General features: G+C 39.9%; 1 protein-coding gene across 1 annotated transcript; it reads left to right on the top strand.

Moving 5' to 3' along the window:
- The first annotated feature begins 555 nt into the window (after positions 1 to 555).
- LOC136406610 (phosphatidylinositol 4,5-bisphosphate 3-kinase catalytic subunit beta isoform-like) lies at positions 556 to 9,944 on the top strand. Its single transcript, XM_066386588.1, has 2 exons — positions 556 to 1,983; positions 9,686 to 9,944. Exons 1-2 carry the CDS (start codon positions 665 to 667, stop codon positions 9,942 to 9,944), a joined length of 1,578 nt encoding a protein of 525 aa, XP_066242685.1. The 5' UTR covers positions 556 to 664.
- The last annotated feature ends 12,987 nt before the right edge of the window (positions 9,945 to 22,931 follow it).

The following is a 22,931-nucleotide window of genomic DNA, read 5'->3' as shown; positions in this document are numbered from 1 at the left end:
AATTACCCAATGTTTAACCTCCTTATGGAAATTGACTCCTATATGTTCGCATGTGTGAATCAAACTGCTGTATATGAGGAGCTTGAAGATGAAACAAGAAGACTCTGTGATGTCAGGCCTTTTCTTCCAGTTCTCAAATTAGTGACAAGAAGTTGTGATCCAGCCCTGGCCGGTTGGCTCAGTGGTAGAGCGTCGGCCTGGCGTGCAGAAGTCCCGGGTTCGATTCCCGGCCAGGGCACACAGGAGAAGCACCCATCTGCTTCTCCACCCCTCCCCCTCTCTTTCCTCTCTGTCTCTTCCCCTCCCGCAGCCGAGGCTCCATTGGAGCAAAGATGGCCCGGGCGCTAGGGATGGCTCCTTGGCCTCTGCCCCAGGCCCTAGAGTGGCTCTGGTCGCAACAGAGCGATGCCCCGGAGGAGCAGAGCAACGCCCCAGATGGGCAGAGCATCGCCCCCTGGTGGGTGTGCCGGGTGGATCCTGGTCAGGCGCATGCGGGAGTCTGACTGTCTCTCCCCGTTTCCGGCTTCAGAAAAATACAGAAAAAAAAAAAAGAAGTTGTGATCCAGGGGAGAAATTAGACTCAAAAATTGGAGTCCTTATAGGAAAAGGTCTGCATGAATTTGATGCCTTGAAGGATTCTGAAGTGAATGAATTCTGAATAAAAATGCACAAATTCAGTGAGGAAAAGATTCAGTCACTCATGGGATTGTCTTGGATTGACTGGCTAAAGCAGACATATCCACCAGAGCATGAACCGTCTGTCCTTGAAAACTTAGAAGATAAACTTTATGGAGAAAAGCTCATTGTGGCTGTTCATTTTGAAAATTGTCAGGATGTGTTTCGTTTTCAAGTATCTCTGAATATGAATCCTATCAAAATAAATGAATTGGCAATTCAAAAACGTTTGACTCTTCATGGGAAAGAAGATGAAGTTAGCCCCTATGACTATGTGTTGCAAATCAGTGGAAGAGTTGAATATGTGTTTGGTGATTATCCACTAATCCAGTTTCAGTATATCTGGAACTGTGTAATGAACAGGACCTTGCCCCATTTTATACTTGTGGAATGTTGCAAGATCAAAAAGATGTATGAAGAGGAAATGAATGCCATAGAGGCTGCCATAAATAGGAATTCATCTGACCTTCCTTTCCCTTTACCACCAAAGAAGCGGATTATTTCTCATGTTTGGGGAAATAACAACCCTTTCCAAATTGTCTTGGTTAAGGGAAATAAACTTAACACAGAAGAAACTGGAAAAGTTTATGTCAGGGCTGGCCTTTTTCATGGTACTGAACTCCTGTGTAAAACCATCGTCAGCTCTGAGATATCAGGGAAAAACAATCATATTTGGAATGAACCACTGGAATTTGATATTAATACTTGTGACCTGCCACGAATGGCAAGATTATGTTTTGCTATTTATGCAGTTTTAGATAAAGTGAAAACGAAGAAATCAACTAAAACAATTAATGCCTCTAAATATCAGACCATCAGGAAATCTGGGAAAGTGCATTATCCTGTAGCATGGGTAAATACGATGGTTTTTTACTTTAAAGGACAGTTGAGATCTGGTGACATAATATTGCACAGCTGGTCTTCATTTCCTGATGAACTTGAAGAAATATTGAATCCAATGGGAACTGTTCAAACAAATCCATATACTGAAAATGCAACAGCTTTGCATATCAAATTCCCAGAGAATAAAAAACAACCTTATTATTACCCTCCCTTTGATAAGATTATCAAAAAGGCAGCTGAGATTACAAGCAGCGATAGTGCTAATGTATCAAGTTGGGGTGGAAAAAAATTTCTTGCTGTACTGAAGGAAATTTTGGACAGGGATCCCTTGTCTCAACTGTGTGAGAATGAAATGGATCTCATTTGGACTTTGCGGCAAGATTGCAGAGAGAATTTCCCACAGTCGCTGCCAAAATTATTACTGTCAATCAAGTGGAATAAACTTGAAGATGTTGCTCAGCATAGGTCTGGAAGTCCTACCCATAGCAGTCATATACAAGAAGAAGAAATTGGCCTGACCTGGGTGGTGCAGTGGATAAAGTGTCAACCTAGAATGCTGAAGTCGCTGGTTTGTTGAAACCCTGGGCTTGCCTGGTCAAAGCACGTATAGGAGTTGATGCTTCCTCCTCCAATGCCCCTTCTCTCTTTTTCACACTCTCTCTTCTTTCTAAAATGAATAATAAAAAAAAAGAACAAAATCCAATACTCTGCACCATGGGTTAGCCCATATCAAAGTTCAGTCCAGTCCAGGTATTGTTCAAAGCCTGTCCATGGGAGACTGTTCAGCTGCCAGCTCACACAGCATGGGAGCAACTGGGGCTAGCTGCATTTCTAAGCAGGAAGGCAGTGAGAAAGAGAAAGGACTAGATCTCTATTACGTCCATGTTCATATCTTCAGGCTAGAAAGGACTAGCTTTCCTTTAAGCAAACCAGTCAGTTACTTTAAAACTTCATGGGTTTTGCCTGACCTGTGGTGGCGCAATGGATAAAGCATTTACCTGGAATGCTGAGGTTGCTGGTTTGAAACCCAGGGCTTGCCTGGTCAAGGCACATATGGGAGTTGATGCTTCCTGCTCCTCCTACCTCCTCTCTCTCTCTCTCTCTCTCTCTCTCTCTCTGTCTCTCCTCTCTGAAATGAATAAATAAAATAAAAATTAAAAGAAAAAACTTCATGGGCTTTTATTGATCAATGTGACTTTAATAAATTTAATTTCTAAAAAAAAAAAATAGGAACCAAACAAAACTAAAACAAAACACCTAGCTATTTATACGTATTTTCCCTGCATTCTCAGATGGTTTGACCCACTTGTTACTATGATATTCAGCCCATAAGTAAATCAGTTATATTTTTACTATGTGTAATTGTACCCTTCACATTATAAAAACATGCTTTTTCATACATACTATTAAAATTAAACTATTATTTCAACTTTAAAAATAACATTGTAACTGTTAAATATTTAATCACATGTATTAGGTATTATTTAATCCCAGCAGGAAGCTTCAAATGCTTGACATATTGTTGGTGCTCTAATATTTGTTCTATAAATGAATGAATAAAAAATTACAGATATTTTGTGGGCTTCTATTGGTTTTTCCCACTTACCAATCAGATCCTTTTTCTAAGCTACACAGACAGGCTTCTTTGGTCGCCATGCTGGCTTCCAAAGCACACACAGTCAAGAGGAAGCACTGAGGCGCTTCCCCATAGTCCGGATTTGAATTGGTTGTACTCTGGGGACTTGGAAAAACTTGTTCTTCTTAATCACTCCAGGGATTGAGTCCTGAAGGCCGAGGGTTCAATGGGCTCCTGGAGTATGCAAATGAGCCCACCAAGGCTATATAGCCTTCTAGCAAATTAAGCCAAATGGAATGCTGCAGCTTCTTACTGAAGTGGGCTTTCCAAGTTTCATAAAATCTAAGGTCCAACTCCCTTTGCTCTCTTTTCCCATAAATATTTAGCTACCTGCCTACCTTAACATTTACCCCTGAAGCCCCTGGGCCCTTTGTAATCTTACAAGGGTAAATGGATGAAGGTATCACCTTCTGCAGTTGTTTCAGCTGTAAAGGGGTGCAGTCCTGCCTACCCCCAGGCTCAGATGCTTCCTATTTGTTAAAGAAGGAGGGAGGAAAGAGGGAAAGAGACTTGATTCAAGGCACTGTCCTTTGAAGGTGGCATATGGGTGTCTAGCAGTTGGCAATGCCAGACAAGCTGAAATTCTTGTATTACAGAGGTGACAAATTTAAATAAAGTTAAGAGACACGGTCAAAAAAATTGAGGAAAACCTATAGCAACTAAAAGTCTGGTGAGAGGTAAAAACTAGGTGGTGGAGGATGGGACTAATTTTACCGTGTTCCGGATTAGGATGGAGAGGTGGCTTCCCTGGGCAAAGGTATGCCACATTACATCACGCTAAGGGGAACATTTTATGATCATTCCCTAAAGCAGGCCTTTTCCATCCTCATCACTTGGGCAGAAAAGGGGAAGCAGTTTCAAGTGAAGCCAATAGTTTGTTTTATACTTTATCAACTCAACCATCCAGTCTTGACAAAATCAACCCAACCAAACCGTTGAGTCTCATTCCAAGAGACAGCAATGCAGATGAGCTTCCAAAGTGAAGTCTGTACTGTATGAATGCGCAATCAGGTAAATAAGTAATGAGAGAACATCTTATGGAAATAGAATAAAAAACACAAAGGTTAATAAACACAGCAAATCATAACCCAGTTTCTGTGTCTGTACGACTCAGTTAAGAAGACTTCCAGGTGCAACGCTTTTGCTGGAATAAAAGCAAGCAGTTACAATCTTACAGATTCCTTTGCCCGCAATTTCAACATCTTTGATGATGTCATCAGCTGCTTACGTAAATTCTGTATAGTGTATACAGACACAGCCTTAGAAAAAAGTCTTAGTTAAGAAGCAACCTTCGAGGGTAATTAACTGAACTAGAATCCAATATTCACTTTGGGGCATTATGATTTTCTATTAAGACATAATTTTTCTCCCTAAAATCATCTTTATTTTTATTAAAGAAACTGTACTAAGTCCAGTTTTTATTTTGCTTGATTATTTGCCTAAGCACACCGAGATCAGCAGTTCATTGCATATACTCTTTAAATCTGCTTTGCTGGACTCTTGAAAGGAATGTTTAGGCTGAGTTTTACCAGCCCCTCAGGGTGAAGAAGCCACGCCCCACAGCTGCCATCAGGCTTTGCCTGCAGTACCTCTAGGTTTCAGTAGAATCCTCAGTTTCCTGAGGTTCCCAAAATATCTTGAGGTTTCTTCCTTGTCCCCTTTCAGGAGATCAACCCTGGTTCCTTACCTGGAAAGACTGCCATGAACTACGTGGGTAAACAAGGTATCAGGCTATTCGGTGGGCATTTATCAGCTTTGAAAGTCAATCTCAATTTGTTAAGGCTGTCTAGTGACATCCAAAATCCAGGCATGTCTCCTTCAGACATGACATTCCAGGCAAAATCTTGGTTAAATTAAACCATAATTGGAAACTGGCCTTATGTGTTCTATTTCAAGAGAACTGATTCTTAATGGAGTTATGCAAAGGAACGTATTGCCATTGACTTATGCATAAAGAATTGCCAAATTCTGAAGGGATCAGGTAGGGAGAAAAATATAAAGCGAAAGGAAAATCCTTGGCCCTGTAACAGTAAAAAGGATCATGCTGCAACTCTGCATTAGCCAGCTAAGAAGTAAGCAATTAGCATTCTTTAAATTGGCAAACACACACTTTTCAGAGGCATACTTTTAGGAGACAGGTGTTATAAAGCAAAACTCACAGCTGAAATTGGCTGAATTGATTTGAGTAGATGGTTAAGGTTTTGCTTTCTATAAGCTGCATGCTTTTGTCAGTTTCGCAAATCTGGAGCCTTTGCTCAGTTCCAACATTATAAATGGCACGTGAGCTTGGGAGATCCATCAGGCCCTCCTGATGCTTCCTGTAGGGGTGGAGGAGGTCCAGCTCCAAACATTTACCCAGTGCTGAGATGTGCAAGGGCAGAAGAGCAGGTGGCATTTGGGGTTCGGGGTTTGAATTTGTGAATGTGGAGGGGGAGAGAGAAACTTTCTTTCCTGGAGGAAGTTGGTAGCTAAAGGTTAAGATATGGGCATCCCCAAGCTTCCCTAGCTATGCGTCTGCGTGGTCAAGTGCCTAGGGAATAACACGACCTCTTTGCCGACCCTGCATTCTCGGAACCCATTCCTTACCCAACTCCCAATGGTGGTGAAGGCCTTCTGAAGACTTCCACACAGTCTATGTCCTACAATGAGGCCAAAGGTACCCGTGTAGGCCTTGTGAGCAAACATATTTAGTATATTCCAGGATCTCTAAAGATCCCATTTCCCCTGTGTTAGGATGGCTTTTAGTAGAAAGAAACTAATGTCACAAACAGTGGCAGCTGGAGAAACCTGAGCATTTCCTATTAAATTACGACAGCTAGACCAAAGTCTTGGATTTTACAAGACAGTCTATGCTCTATTCCTCCCCCCTGGTACCTAGAAATTTAGAGGTTCCAAGTCCGTGGCTGGAGGGAGCTGCTGGTTGGACCAGACAAAGCCTTTGATAGTTGGGCTGCTGAACTGCTGCCCCACCTTTCATAATCCCAGCTCTCCAGTTCCATTCCCTCAAGAGGCCTAGTGGAGGGAGCAGTCCCCCCTAGGAGGGAGGGACCTACCCCCTTAAGCCATCTTGAAGATTGGCTAGGCCAGCTAGACAGAGGTCATCATCAGTGAACCTGGGGGCAAACCCTGTCAGCCTCCTTTAGAAAGATTATAAAATGCCAGGTACCCCTGGTATAGAAGGGTGCAAAAGTTAATTTTTAGTCAGTCTCTAAATTAGTTTAGTTCTGTAGAGCAGTGGTCCCCAACCCCCGGGCCGTGGATCGGTACCGGTCCGCATAGAAAGAATAAATAACTTACATTATTTCTGTTTTATTTATATTTAAGTCTGAACGATGTTTTATTTTTATTTATTTATTTATTTTTTGAAGCTGGAAACGGGGAGAGACAGCCAGACAGATTCCCGCATGCGCCCGACCGGGATCCACCCGGCACGCCCACCAGGGGTGATGCTCTGCCCACCAGGAGGCGATGCTCTGCCCCTCCGGGGCGTCGCTCTGCCGCGACCAGAGCCACTTCAGCACCTGGGGCAGAGGCCAAGGAGCCATCCCCAGCGCCCGGGCCATCCCTGCTCCAATGGAGCCTTGGCTGCGGGATGGGAAGAGAGAGACAGAGAGGAAGGAGGGGGGGGGGTGGAGAAGCAAATGGGCGCTTCTCCTATGTGCCCTGGCTGGGAATCGAACCCGGGTCCCCCGCACACCAGGCCGATGCTCTACCGCTGAGCCAACTGGCCAGGGCCCGATGTTTTATTTTTAAAAATGACCAGATTCCCTCTGTTACATCTGTCTAAAACTCACTCTTGACGCTTGACTAGGTGACGTGATACATTTATCCATCCCACCCTAAAGGCTGGTCTGTGAAAATATTTTCTGACATTAAACCAGTCCGTGGCCCAAAAAAGGTTGGGGACCACTGCTATAGAGATTTCCTTTAAAAGTATTACCTTCTCATTGCTGTGTGTTTGCATTCTGGGGCTGTTCAGTCATTGTGGGCCTGCAGAGCCTGCATGCCCTGGATGCAGATAAGCAGCTGTGCTTAGAGCTGAGCCCGGAGCACAGCAGCTAGCAGCTTCTCTGCATTCAAACTGTGAGAACTGCGCGTATGTGATGGACTCACAGCTTCGATCACCCAGTGCCATGGCTCCAGTCCCAAGTGGCAGAGGCAGGGAGACGAGGGAGGGTAGAGCTATGTGCATATGCCCACATGGCATACAACTTGGCTGGGCCTGGCAGCAGCTATGAGATACCCCTGGGCTATTTCCCTGAGCACTTGCAGCTGCATGCATTCTTGTGCGCCAGGAGTAAAATCTACATTAGACAACTCCTAGCCTATTGAGCCACTGGGAGCCAACCCAGTGTGCCGGGTCTGAATCAGGGGCTACTGCACAGACAGTGGCACTGGGCGGGGTAGTGTAATGTTGGCCCCACTTGCTCCAGTGGAGGCTGCTCTGGTTGCTAGATAATGTTTCAATGATTCAAGGCTACTAGATCCTCATCCATGAACGTGGGACTCAGGGAAGTAGGAGAGAGGAGAAGGAAACAAAAAGTCCAATAAGTGGTAAGAGAAGAACAATTGAAGAGACTGTTCAATGTCCCCACTCAGGTAGGAGCACAAGGTCAGGATTCTTATCAACAGTGACTGCTTCTCCTGCCACACACTGGGTGCCAGATGATGCTGGTGGTGTGGTTCCTGTGTGATGTCACATAAAAAGGTTTTATAGGACCCACATTTAGAGAAGCTTAGGCTGTGGTAGTAAGATTTATTCAGGGTCAAAACAGAAGGTTACTCACAGCTTTTGTGTCTTATTTTCATCTGTCCCACAAAGAAAATAATCCCAGCCTTGTCTTTGTTAAGCCCAGTGTAAAGACCAAAGTCCAGATACTCTGTGCCATGGTTTAGCCCATATCAAAGCTCAGTCCAGTCCAGGCACTCCTCAAAGCTTGTACTTGGGGGACCATCTGGCTGCCAGCCACACAGCTTGGGAGTAAATCAGCTAGTAGTTTGTCCAAACAGGAAGGGAGAGTGCCAGGTAAAAGGACAGGATCTTGGTTAAACTCGTATTTATATTTTTGGACTGGGAAGAACTAGGTTGTTTTTTTTTAAGCCAACCAATCGGTTTTTTTGAAATTTTATGGGCTTGTGTTGGTTCCTCCCCCTTACTAATCAGATCCTTCTTCTAAGCTAGACTGACAAGTCTCTATGGTTGCATTCTGATTTCCACAACACAGTGCCTTAAAGTGGAAGCACTGAGGCACCTCCCCCACCGTCTGGGTTTGAATCGGTTCTATCTTTGGAGGCTGTGTAAACTGGTACTTCTTACTGGGTTTGGGATTGATTGAACTAAGCAGAAATGCAGTCAAGTCCCATCCGTCAGTCTTTGGAAACTTACCAGTTGTTTATGAAATGCACCACTCTGGCTGCACCAGGCCTGGAACCCACTGTCTTACTTCACCCAGATGCTCTGTGCCTGTGTCCTGTAAGGATGGCGCCTGTAACTTCTGGCTTCAGCTCAAGGCCAGGAATCCTTAAGGAGCAATTCTCGGGGCAGGGAGGGGCAGAGCCTGAGAGAAGGATGTGAGAGGCAGCAGGCTTTGGCTGTGAGTGAAAAGGTTGCCCTTGGGTCCCTTGCTCCGGCCTGGAGTACTGGGCAGCAGCCTCTTCAGCAGGAAGCTTCATTTCATGTTCAGATGGAAAGTGTTAACTGGAAAATAAAAGGCCTTTTAAAATGAGAGGCAATGAGCATTTATTGAGATTGATAAGAATAGCTATTCTGGAATCATTAATTCAGGCAAAAGTCCAAATACTGTTCCAGTTGAGAGACAAAAGCAATGAGTATTTATGAGAGGAGGAACAATTACATCAATAGAAGGAAGGCATTTCCATTGGTGCAGATAAGCTAACATGGTGATATTAATTCTAAATAATGTTTTAAATCTCAGCCCAGTAATCATAACTGCTTTCTGGTGATCTCTGCAAATGGTTCTTTGCCCTAAGTTCAGTCCAAAGGTCATTTTGCCCTGTTTTCACATTCCAAGTTTTGAGGTATTAGATGTGCAAGGCAGTTCTTCTGGATAGCATCTTCAGCTCCATTTTAAAGTGGCTTTGTTCATATTATTGTATACAAAAGGAAAAATAGACTGGGCCATATCCAAGCACATGATGCCAGAAGGATCCTTTGAAGAAAGAAGACAGAATAGTAAAGGTTGAAATCCTCAATTTGCTGCCTTGATCTCTCCTCTAAGATCCTCAGTCCCCTCCTCCCTCTAACATCAACTTGCCCTGCTCCGTGCCTGTTTGGAGTTTGCTTTGCAATTGCTTTGACTCCTTATCTGAAGCCTTCTCCAGCCTTGCCCTTCCTGTGATTTTTTTCCTGGAGCTCCTTAGTTTTCTGACCACTCCTTGATTTCATTCTCTAGCCCTTTCTCTTCTGCTGTGCATCATCTAGAAGCCAACCCTGGAGTCAGAATCCTGGCCTCACTTCCTACCTTAAGCAAGAAACTTAGACTCTGCCTCTGTTTCCTGGTCTGTAAAAAGGGACAATAGCAATGACGCGCAAGGTTGTGAAAACAGATGGACACTCCTGGCGATCAGTAAGCTGCCCATGAACTGCCAGGAGACGACCACAGAGCCAGCAACCCCCTTGTCTCCTCTGCAGAAACAAGCCTTCTTCTGGATGATGTGGCGCAGTGATGAGAGCCCCTGCCTCCATGGCTCATGGGCAGGAAGCTGCATCTTTCTGGTCCCGGCTGATGGGGTTGTTCCCACCCACATTGATCCAGGGGACACAGAGTAACTGTGGACATTTCCCTCTTCATTATTCCCCACGTTTAGTTGATCTTCTAGTCTTTTTGATACACGTACCTCTTGTCTTTGGAACCCTGCCTGCTCTGTGCCAGAAGCTGGCTACCTCTGACATTGGTAGTCTACCTCTACCTGGTCACTGTGGTGGCCCTGGAAGTCACTCTTCCCACTTGATGCTCAGCAGTCTCCAACAGCAAATCTGACCATGCTTTTGTTATGGATTGAATGTTTGTGTTCCCCAAAATTCATATGTTGAACTTCTAACCTATCATTATTATTATTATTATTATTATTATTATTACACTATGAAATATATATATATTATATTTCTGTATTACATATACAGGATGGGTATATTTGGAGATGAAGCCTCTAAGGAAATAGTTGAAGTGAACTAAGGTCATGAGGTTGGGGCCTTCGTTCAAGATAATTAGTGTCCTTATGATTAGAGGCATCGGACACCACTCTCTCTGCCATGTGAGGACACAACAAGAAGACAGCCATTTGCAAGCCTGAAAGTGTGTTCTCAACAGAAACCAAACCCTATCAGAACTTGATCTTGGACTTTCCAGCCTCCAGGGAAAATATGTTTCTATTGTTAAGTCACCCGGTCTCTGGTATTTTGCTGTGATAGCCCAAGCAGACCAGTTTATTTTCCCTGTTGTACACCTTTCTAGAACCTCAGTGATCTTAAGGCTGTGTCCCCTGAGCTGGGCACGCCGGGGTGTTCCCACTCCCACTCTCCAGCTCTACTTCTACGTGCCACCTGGTCCTGTTCTGCCAGCACACGGTATGTTCTGGAACCTCTAAGTCCATGCTGGTAGGTCATGCTGCCTAGCATGGCCTTCTCAAGCACCCATCAATTCTCAAGACCCACCCTGATGACTCACCCCAGACTTTTGCAGGCTGTCGCATGTCAACCATCATGATCCCACAGCCGTCATGATCCCACAGCCCACGGGCCTCCCTCCTCTCTGATAATCTGCATGTGGAGCCTGTGGTGTTTCTTACCAGCTCTGTGTGTCTCAAGGACATGGGCGTCATCTTATTCATCTTTCCTGCATCTGGGCATTGCAGCACGTGGCAGGCCCTCAGCCCATATTGGTACATGAATTAACGACTTGCCTATACACAACTTTGAGAGGATGGAACATCCTCTTCTAAGAAAAATTACTTTAAGGAGTTTTAAGTGAGTAGACAAGGAACAACCATGAGGTCGGTGGAAGTCCCAGGTGGAGGTGTTTCTTAGATGGAAGGCTCCAAAGCTGTGAGGCTGAGAAGGGACAGGGCACGGGCAGCAGGTTTCTGCCCAGATGCTCAGTGGCACATCCTGTGCTCCTGCACTTGGTGTGCAGTGGTCACATTGAGTAAACGGTTGGTGGGAGTGGACCAGGAAGTTCTACTTTTCCTCCCTAGAAAATAACACGCAATACTGCTGTTTCAATGGATTTTTACCTGATTGGGGTTTTAAATTTTTTGCCCTGTAAAATACTTATAGAAAAGTACAAAATCCAGGGTTGAGCTTGATGTGAATAAACCAAATACAGTCATGTAACCAGTGATATCACCCCCTCTGTGCCCCAATGTGCTTGTCATGTCACTGATGTCCTTACAATCTATGTATATGGACCATACATATGCGCTTTCTGGAGTTTGACTTCTTTAGCCCAACAATTCACCTGCACAATTCATGTTTGTTTCATGTGGATGTTGAGTGTTTATTGTCTTGCTGTATAGCACACTGTTGCTAGTTTATCTGTTCTCCTGTGACGGGCATCTGAATTGTTCCATGTTCGTCTATTACAGATGAGACTTCCAGGAACGTCATAGTGCAGGTCGTGTAGGCAGAGGTGAGCACGTCTCTGGTGGCTTTGTATCTGGAAGCAGAATTACTAATCGTTTAATTTTAGCTTTATAGACACTTGGCAAATAGTTAACAAGTTGTGGCACCGATTACCATCTCTGTGATACTGGGTGAGAGCCATGGATCTATATTTTTGTCCATACTTGGTATTTTTTATCTTTCCCATTTTAGACATTTTAGTTAATTTTTAAATAAAAGTTTTATTTGGGAATTTTGTAAATTCACATGTAGGTGTAAAAAATAATACAGAGCAATGCCATGTATCCATTTCCCAGTTTCTCCCAAAGCTAAGATCTTGAAGGGCTATATAGTACAATACCACATCTGGAATATTGACATTGATAACGGCAAGACTCAGGACTTCCTGTAACCGCAGGGATTCTGAACGTTGCCTCTTTGGGACAGCCGCATCTAATTCTTCCATCCCCACTCCTTCTGAGCCTCTCACAACTACAATGTGTTCTATGTTTCCACTGTTTTGCTATTTCAACTATTTTATATAAATTAAATAATATAATATGTAACACGAATTAAATTTTTCATTCAGCATAATTCTCTGAAGATTCATGCATGTCGCTGCATGTATTGATAGTTCTTGTTTTCTTTTTTATTGCTGAGTAGTAGTATTTCACGATATTGATACACCAGATTTTAATCATTCACCCATAAAAAGACATCTGAGTTACTTCTAGTTTAGGGTTATTATGATAGATGCTGCTATAAACATTCGTGTGGACATGGCTTTTTTGTAAATGTAAATTTCCATACATAAATGTCCTGCAGTACAATTGCCAAATCATGTGGAAGTTGTATGGTTAGTTTTTCTTAAAGAAACTACCAAACTGTTTTCCAGAGTGGCTGCACCATTTTACTTTTCCATCAGCAATGTATGAATGATCTCGTTTCTCCCTTTTCTCACCAGTAGTTGGTGTCACTATTTTTTTCTTTATATTAGTCATTTTTATAAGTGTGTAGTGATATCTCATTGTGATTTTAATTACTGTTTTCCTAATGACTAATAATATTGAACATCATTTCAATTGCTAATTTGCCATTACATGTCTTTTGTCCATTTTCTAATTGCATTATGCGTTGTTTACTATTGAATTCTGAGAGATTTTTTTAGTATAGTTAGATAGATAGTAGCACATTCTTAAATATGCAGCTTGCAAATATTCTTTTCCAATTTGTAGCTTAACTTCTCATTCTCTTAACAAGGCCTTTCAAAGAGGTAAAGTTTTTAATTTTGACGAAGTCCAATGTAGCAATTGTTACTTTTATGGGTTGTGCTTTTTGTGTCAAATATAAGAACTCTTTGCCTAGCTTTAGATCCAGCACATTTTTATCTAAAATTCTTATAGTTTTATTTTTCATTTAAATTTGTGACTTATTTTGAGTTAATTTTTGTATGTAATGTAAAAGTTAGGTAAGGTATTTTTCTCTATTCTTTTCTTTTCTTTTTTTTTTTTTTTTTTTTGTATTTTTCTGAAGCCAGAAACAGGGAGGCAGTCAGACAGACTCCCACATGCGCCCGACTGGGATTCACCCGGCACACCCACCAGGGGGCGATGCTCTGCCCATCCGGGGCATCGCTCTGTTGCGACCAGAGCCATTCTAGTGCCTGAGGCAGAGGCCACAGAGCCATCCTCAGCGCCCAGGCCAACTTTGCTCCAATGGAGCCTCAGCTGCGGGAGGGGAAGAGAGAGACAGGAGGAAGGAGAGGGGGAGGGGTGGAGAAGCAGATGGGCGCTTCTCCTGTGTGCCCTGGCCAGGAATTGAACCTGGGACTCCTGCACGCCAGGCCGACACTCTACCACTGAGCCTACCGGCCAGGGCATCTATTCTTTTCTATTGCTCTATATCCTTTAATGATACTACACAGTTCATATTACTGTAGTTAAATTATAACTCTTTAAATAGTGTAAACTGATTCCTTTCACTTTATCTTCTTTTGCAAAGTTGGTTTAGCTTTGCCTTTCTATGTATATTTAAAATGTTCTCTATATTATAGTTCCTTTGATTTTTTGTATAAATTTCAGAGTAATTTGTCTATATTTAAAAAAATATTTCTGGGGTTTTTATAGGCATTATGTTAAATTTGTGCATCAATTTGAGAAAAACTGACATGTTTATTATGGTGAGTCTTCTAATTCCTCAACAAGATATGTCTCCCAATTTATTTAGATTTTCTTAGATTTTTTTTCTTAGATTTCTTTAATCGATGTTTTATAGTCTTCAGCATACAAGTCCTGAACCTGTTCTGTTAAATTTATATCTAAGTATTTAATTTTTTGAGCAATTGTATATGATGCTGCATTTTAAATTTCTGTTTCTTGTGTTCATTTCTTGTATATCAAAATAAAATTGATTTGTGTATGTTTATCTTGCATTATATTACCTTGCTGAACTAATTTATTAGACATAAAAGATATTTTTGTAGATTTTGGGGGATTTTCTATATAGATAATCATGTCATCTGCAAATAAAGATGATTTTTCCTCCCTTCCTTCCTTCCTTCCTTCCTTCCTTCCTTCCTTCCTTCCTTCCTTCCTTCCTCCGTCCTTCTTTCCTTCCTTCCTTCCTTCCTTCCTTCCTTCCTTCCTTCCTTCCTTCCTTCCTTCCTTCCTTCCTTCCTTCCTCCTTCCTTCTTTCCTTCCTTCCTTCCTTCCTTCCTTCCTTCCTTCCTTCCTTCCTTCCTTCCTTCCTTCCTTCCTTCCTCCTTCCCTTCCCTTCCTTTCCCTTCCCTTTTCTTTCCTTTTCTCCCTCTTCCTTCCCTCCCTCTTTGCTCTTTTTCTTTTTCTTTCTCTCTCTTTCTTCTTTCTTTCTTTCTTCCTTTCTTTCTTTCTTTCTTTCTTTCTTTCTTTCTTTCTTTCTTTCTTTCTTTCTTTCTTTCTTTCTTTCTTTCCTATCTATATGTCTCTTTATTTCTTTTTTCCCCTGTAAATGTGCTTTATAGAACCTTATAAGAACTTCCACCACTATGTTGAATTAGAATAATGAGAACAGTGAGAGCAGAAATCCTTTTTTTGTTCCTAGTCAGAGAAAAACATTTCATCTTTCACCAATAAGTGTGTTACTATGGGTCTTTTGTAGTGCCCTTTATCAAGTTGAGAATTTTTCCAACTATTCCTGTTGTTTTTTTTTCCTGTGTAAGTTCATCATGAATGGGTGTTAAAAATCTTCAAGTGGTTTTTTATGCATTAATTGATAAACCATGCAATTTTTTCTTCTTTAGACTATTAATATGGTAGACTGTGTTGATTAAACTTTGAATATCAAATTGGCCTTGCATCTATGGAATAAACCCATTAGTTGTAGTGTACACTTTTTTTATATATTATTTAATTTTATTTGCTAATATATTGTTAAGAATTTTCAGTGTATATTTGTAAGAGATCCTGCCATATTTTTTCTTTTTTAGTATCTTTTTGTTGTTGTTGTTTTTTGGGTTTTCTTGTCAGAAGGAATTGTATTGGTTATTACATAATTTAGTTACCTTTACCAGTATTATTTCAAAGGTTCTTTGAAGAATTCGTGGGGACAGATTAGAGTGTTAAAATTTGAGTATTTTGGATGTCAGTGTTCCTCATGTAGGTATACATGTATACCCAATTTTCTAGGCTTTCAGATTTGCAAGATTGTACTTTGTATACACCATTCTCTTAGAACACAGGAACACATGGCCTCTGTGCTTCCAAACCAATTAAGCATGATAAAGATTATTATTTAAAATATACTTGTATTTATTCCTCAGATACTCTTTTGGGTTTTGTACCTCAAGCCTTTTGTAATGTAATTACATTTTACGTGAGTGCAGTGTAAGTGAAAAAAATAAATGATATGAGGTTTAAAAATGTGCTCTGCATCCGTACAGAACATACCCGATAAGTGCACCGCTAACTGAAGGACAAGTCAGGCCTGCCCACCTGGCACGCATCTCACTCCCACCCTGGAAACCACAGACTGCCAGGCATGCCAATCCAGCATCAACCAAATGAAAACAGAGTTACTGAAGAAAATATTGGACTGCAACTTAATCGAAGGTCAAACTGAAGCCGAGCCACTCGGTAACAAGCAGCTAACAAAAAAGGATACCTGGTGAAGGTTCTGGAAGCATGAAGACACTCTTTGAAAGTTGTTAAGAATGTAGTATCTTTGATATTTATATCAGAGTAAAACTAGTTTCAGAGAATAGATTGAGAAGTATCCTTCCTCTTCTGTTTTCTCAAAGGGATCTTGCAGAATTAAGTTAATCCTTCCATAAACATATTGTAGAATTTTTTAGGGCCTGGATATTTCTTATTTGGGGAGCTTTAAAATCATGAATTCAATTATCTTAATATATATGGAGTTCTAGAGTTATATAGATTATTCATTTCCTAATGTGGTCAGTTGTTCAAAGTTTTTGTTTTTCAATGAATTAGTCCATTTCTTCTGGTTGTCAAATTTGTATGTGTAAGGTTGATTCTAATATTTTGTTATTATCATTATGTTGTCTGCTAGGTATGTAGGGTACTTTCCAGTTCATTCCTTATGTTTATAATTTATTTCTTTTTGTCCTTGTTAGTCTTGTTAAAGATTTGTCAATTTTATTAAATTCTGTTAAAGAATCAATTCTTTCTTTCATAAATTATCTCTATTTATTGTTTTTCTGTTTTCGTACCCATCTATTTTGGCTCTTATCCTTGTGTTTTCTTCCTACTACTTGCTTTTTTGTTTACTTTGTTCTCTTTTTTTTCTTTGTTTTTTTGGTTTGGGAGTTTAGATTTATTGATTTGAGAGATTTTCTTTTTTCTAATATATGCATTTAGTGCTATTACTTTCCCTTTTATCACAGCTTTAGCTCTCTTCCATAAGTCTTGATATGTTTTATTTTCATTCAGTTCAATGTGTTTTTCCATTGAGACTTCATCTTTGACTCATGCATTATTTAGAAGTACATTGTTTAGCTTCCAACTGTTTAGAGATTTTCCTTTCATATTTTTGTTACTAATTTCTAGTTTGATTTTATTGTTGTCATGCAACATACTCTGATATATTTTAAATTCTTTAAACTTGTAGAGATTTGTGTTATGGCTCAGGATATAGTCTGTTTTGGTATGTATTCCATGGGCTTTTGGAAAGAATCTATATTCTGCTGTTGTTTCATGGAGTGTTCTATAAATGTTGTTGAATTCTTCTATATGCTTGCTGATTTACTGTCTAGTTATTCTATCAATCTTTGAGAGAGGTTCAGTCTCCAGCTCTAATTGTGGACTTGCCTCTTTATTTCTTTTTTTCTATCAGTTTTTTCTTCACTTAAAAGCTTTGTTGTTTGGTACAGACATATTTAAGATGATCATTTTTTGTTTGTTTGTTTGTTTTTTGTGGATTGACCCTTTTATAATTATATACAGTTCCTATCTGTCTCTGGTAATATTTTTTATCTGAACTTTATGTGATATTAATATATGCACTGCTGCTTTCCTTTAATTACTGTTTGCTTAATTTTTTTTACTTTTTACTTTGAATTTACCTATTTTATTATATTTAAAGTGAATTTCTTTTAGGTAACATATAATTATGTAATATTTTTAATCCACTTTGCCAATTTGTGTCTTTTAATTGATGTATTTAGATCAATTACATTAAAGGTAATTAATTATATTTGGGCTTTAAAGGTTACATTTTATTTTACTTTTTCAGTTTTTTCTCTCTGACTTTTGTTTCTCTGTTGTCTTTTTCTTATCTTCCTGTAGGTTACATGTATGTTTCTTAGGGCTTTACTTTATCTCCTTGTCTGTAGAGCTTCTGACTGTATCTCTCTGTATGGCTTTTCTCATGGGTGTTCTAGATAGTTCATTTATAACATTTTACATAACATCAGAATCTAATAGTATCACCAAGTGAAGTAAAATTTAGTGCTGTGGAAACTTAGTCCCCATTTATGTGTCACTACACTTTCCCTTTTATAACACATTTGTCTTAAATATTTCCTCTATAGACATTTAAGTTACGTAAAAACAATTTTGTAAGTTTTGCTTCAAATGTCAAATATTCATTTATTTACCATACACACACACACACACACACACACACACACACACACACACACACACATTTGTGACATTAACAGAGAGAGAGAAAGGGACAGATAGGAATAAACAGAAAGGAAGAGAGAGAGATGAGAAGTATTAATTCTTTGTTGTGGCAACTTAGTTGTTCATTGATTGGTTGCTCTCTCATTATGTGCCTTGACCAGGGAGGCTACAGCAGAGTGAGTGACTCCTTGCTCAAGCCAGTGACCTTGAGGTTTTGAACCTGGGTCCTCTGCATCCCAGCCCGACAATCTATCCACTGTGCCACCAGCTGGTCAGGCTATTTGTCATTTTTTTAAATTTTTACTATTTATATTGTTTTCTTTCCCTTCCTTCCTGAGAGAAGGTTCCAATGATTTTTCTTTAATTATTATTTTTTTCTGTTTGTAGGACTCCCCTTAGCTATTCTTTTGGTATAGACTGCTCCTGACAAATTCCATCAGTTCTCTTTTATCTGAGACTCTTAATGTCTCCATCATTTCTGAAGGCTATTTTAATTGGTATAGCATTTAGGCTGGCAATTATTTTCTTCTTCTTCTTTTTTTGATTCAGTGAGAGGAGGGGAGGCAGAGACAGACTCCTGTCTTCCCATCTGGGTGTTGCTCCGTTGCTTAGCAACTGAGCTCTTCTTAGCACCTGAGGCAGAGGCCATGGAGCCATTCTCAGCACCTGGTTTCAATTTAGTCATGGCTGTGGGAGAGGAAAAAAGAGAGAGATAGAGAGAGAAGCAAGAATGGGAGGGGTGGAAAGCAGATGGGCACCTCTCCTGTGTATCCTGACCAGGAATTGAACCTGGGACATCCACACGCAGGGCTGATGCTCTACCACTGAGCCAACCAGCCAGCGCTGACAATTATTATCATTAAGCACCTGAAAAATGTGCTACTTTTTCTGGTTTTTATGTTTTTTTTGATGTGAAATATATTATCATTCCCACTGTTTCTCTATCACTGTTTTAAAGAATCCCCCCCCCCATTTTTAGTTTCAGAAATTTGACTCATGTATTTTAACATAGATTTGTTTAATTTTAGGGATCTCTAAACTTTTTGAATCTGTAAGTTTATGTCTTCTGCAAAATTTTGGAAATTTAGGTTATTATTTTTTTGAGTACTTTTTCAGTTCTGCTTTTTTTTCTTCTACTCAGAGACTGATGATACCAAAGTTAGACTTTTTGTTGCTTTAATATCATTGGTTCTTGAGTTAATGTTCTATGCATTTTATTTTTCAGTTTATTTTCTCTGTGTTGTTCAGATCAGCTAATTTCTTTTGATCTGTTGTTAGATTCATTAGTTCTTTCTTCTGTGTACTCCATTATGCTGTTGAGCCTATCCACTGAGCTTTTTATTTCAGTTGATATTTTTAGTTCTGAAGTTTTTATTTAGTTCTTTATATCTTCAGTTTCTGTTGTTGTTGTTGTTTTTTGTTTTTGCAAACATGGTTGTAATTGCTTGCTGAAGCACTTTTATAATGGTTTCTTTAAAATTCTTGTCAGATAATTCTAACAGCTCTGTCAGCTTGGGATTGAGATTTTTGGTTGCACTTTCATTCAGTTTAAAATTTTTCTACTTCTTGTCATGATAAGTGATTTTAATTGGATTTTTGACTGAACATTTTTTTATTATGTTACGAGACTACAGACTTTATTTATACCTTTTGGTTTAGTTGGTCTCATCTAACACCACTCCTGAAAGGAAAAGGGTTGTGCTTCTGCATTCTTGCCAAGTGGGGGTAGAAGTCCTTACTGACACTGCAGGGGGTATAAGTTCGGTTTGATTTGTCCTTTTTTGACCATCCCAGTTGTGTCAGGGTTGGGGTACAAGAGAGAGGTTGTCTGTTTCCTGGATTGTCGACCATAGAAAGCAGGTTTCCAAAAATTTTTAATGGAGGTAGAATACATATAACATGAAATTTAGCATCTTAACCACTTTGAAGTGTACAGTTTAGTAATGCTAATTATATTAACATATTCAATTTGTTGTGAAATCAATATCCAGAACTTTCCATCTTGCAGAACTGAAACTCTGTACTCATGATTTCCCCTCCCTCCTAATCCCTGGCAACCACCACTCTATTCTCCATCTATATGTGTTTGACTAATCTAAGTACTTCATTTAAGTGGAATTATATAATATTTGTTCTTATGTGGCTGGCTTATTTAGTTTAGTATAATGTCCTCAAGATTCATCCATGCTGTATCATGTGTCAGAATTTTATTTTTATAAAGGCTGTATAATATTAATGTATAGACTGCATTTTCTTTATCCATTCATTTGTCATAGACAGAAAGCAGGCTTTTGTTGGGGTTTTATTCTCTGAACGGATTGGTATTTCTGGGTTTCTAATTTCTGTCTAGGATATATGAGGCAAAAGTAAAACCAAGAGAACTCAGTTCAAAGTCATTCCTTGGGACCATGTCTCAAGGTTTCTAGTCAGCCTATATTTCTCTCTTCGCCTTTACAGGTCTTCTTATGTTTGTTCTGTGTATAATGTCTAGGATTTTAGTTGTACTTATCAGGAGGAATAGGGCCAAATATAGATACTTCTATCTACTCTGTATTTTTGGAAGTAGAAGCCTTGTAATTAATTTTATAGTAGTTTATAATGAATAAATGTTTAAAAATATTATAAAAATCTGATTTAAAAAACAAGATTTTCTTTTTTTATTTGCAGTACATATAGTTTCACTTTTGGAAACTTGTATTTTTAATAATTATGCAATTTTTCATCTGAAGAAATAAAATTAGTTTTTAAAGGGCTTGTAATTTGAAGGGTTCTCTCCTACTATTTGCAAACTCAGTTTTCTTTTTCAATACCAAACTATCTACTGAGTGTCTCAGAGTTCTTTTAATGTTTTGAACTTGAAACCACTGACAAAAATCTATGTTATTTTATTGTGGCTTTCAGAATAGCCAAGGCATAATTTTTTTCAAGATACTTCTAGACAGCTAGAGCTATAAATTTGATTGGGTTTTGAACACTTCCTAAAATTTAAACCTTGTGAGGAAACAATTTATTATTTATCTTTAGAAAAAATTGCTGAGTTTCCCTATGGCACAGACATGAGGCTCCATGTTTCTTCACCAACCTGTAATGCCTCTAAAAGAATTGAGGAATGGGTATTTAGCTGAATTAAGAATGTGCTCTGGGTGGCTCTGGTCGTGGCAGAGCGATGCCCCAGAGGGGCAGAGCGTCGCCCCTGGTGGGCGTGCCGGGATCCCGGTTGGGTGCATGCGGGAGTCTGTCTGACTGTCTCTCCCCGTTTCCAGCTTCAGAAAAATACAAAAAAAAAAAAAAAAAAAAAAAAAAAAAAAAGAATGTGCTCTGGCCCTAGAATTAATCTTTCAGAAGTCCAAAGAAATAAACTTTTAGTAAAAAACAAACAAAGAAAAAACAACTTCCATTTGAAGGACTCTGAGTATAAATAAATCCTGAATACATAGTCTATTTTCCATAAAATTCACATAAAGATAAAAAGAAAAAAAAAAACTCCTAAACTGAGTATGTACTGTCTAAGGATACTGTAGGACTCTTTGAGACATTAGCGAATGACAAAGATCTTCCCATCTTCTTGGGTTAGTATTCTATGATAAAATGGTAAGGCAATGGGCATTACAACAGCTCAAATGAAAAAAAAAAAAAAAAAAAAAAAAAAAAAATATATGACCGCCCTGGCCGGTTGGCTCAGCGGTAGAGCGTCGGCCTAGCGTGCGGAGGACCCGGGTTCGATTCCCGGCCAGGGCACACAGGAGAAGCGCCCATTTGCTTCTCCACCCCTCCGCCGCGCTTTCCTCTCTGTTTCTCTCTTCCCCTCCCGCAGCCAAGGCTCCATTGGAGCAAAGATAGCCCGGGCGCTGGGGATGGCTCCTCGGCCTCTGCCCCAGGCGCTAGAGTGGCTCTGGTCGCAATATGGCGACGCCCAGGATGGGCAGAGCATCGCCCCCTGGTGGGCAGAGCGCCCCCCATGGTGGGCGTGCCGGGTGGATCCCGGTCGGGCGCATGCGGGAGTCTGTCTGACTGTGTCTCTCCCTGTTTCCAGCTTCAGAAAAATGAAAAAAAAAAAAAAAAAAAAAAGAAAAAAAAAAAAAAACATATGACCCCATGAGAAATATAAAACTAAAACTAAATCATAAAAGTTGTTTTATCTTTATTTCTCCTTTAAGAATTTTTAAAACATCAAAAATATAGAGACAGGGTGCTTTAACTTTTATCCCTATAGTGCTTATGTAAAATATTTTCAGGTTAATAATGACATCCTTATATACATATAAGGCAAAAGCTGATAGAAGTCCAAGTGCCTGAATTTGAGTAGACACAAAATTTTAAAAGTTCCCCATAAGATCACTCCTCTTAGAACAGGAATGTTTTGAAAAGAAGTCCTAATACCGTAGGATAAAAAATACATGTAAATATCAATGCTTTAACAATAGAACATTTTCTATTTGTTCTGTTGTATAAGATGAACATATTTTATTTATATAAGATTTCATAGAATGTTTTCTGATTTGTGGTATCATGTTTAAGTGCCCTTTGTAAATCCCAGCCAAATGACTGTGAGTCTGAACTATGTAAATAAACCAATGCAAGGCACAGTTCAGTTATCTTCATTTTGTTCTATCTATTGATACAGAACAAACTATACCAATACTCATTACTTAAAACAAACAATTTATTATGTCACCCAACTATATGAGCCATGAATTCAGACAGGGCTCAGCTAAGAGATTCTTCTGCTCTAAGTGAAGTGACTGGGGCACCTAGTGGTACTCAGCTGACAGATTGCCTGGTCTGAAAAGTCCAAGACAGGTTCTTCACATGCCTGCCACCTTGCTGCACATGTTTCAGAGGCCAAGCTCAGTTGAGTTCTTTTAGATCATCCCATGGCCTCTTCTGATTTCTCTAGTGAGAGGTTGGACTTCTTACATGGAAATGTTGTCATCCAAGAATTAGCATGCCAGGAGACCGAATGGAAGCTTCAAGGCTTTTTATAACCCAAAGAATTTTCAGAACATCTCTTTTATTGCATACAAGTACTCGAGTG

The sequence above is a fragment of the Saccopteryx leptura genome, chromosome 5 (assembly GCF_036850995.1).
Source record: "Saccopteryx leptura isolate mSacLep1 chromosome 5, mSacLep1_pri_phased_curated, whole genome shotgun sequence".
NCBI lineage: Eukaryota > Metazoa > Chordata > Mammalia > Chiroptera > Emballonuridae > Saccopteryx > Saccopteryx leptura.
The sequence above is the reverse complement of the archived record's forward strand: the minus strand, read 5'-3'. Positions and strand labels throughout refer to the sequence as shown.

What these genes read in the sequence shown, in the direction of transcription:
- LOC136406610 (XM_066386588.1), top strand. Translation starts at nt 665, where the DNA reads ATGCACAAATTCAGTGAGGAAAAGATTCAGTCACTCATGGGATTGTCT. An exon ending in GAAGATGTTGCTCAGCATAG is followed by an intron (nt 1,984 to 9,685) that starts GTCTGGAAGTCC and finishes GTCTGTAAAAAG; the next exon opens with GGACAATAGCAATGACGCGC.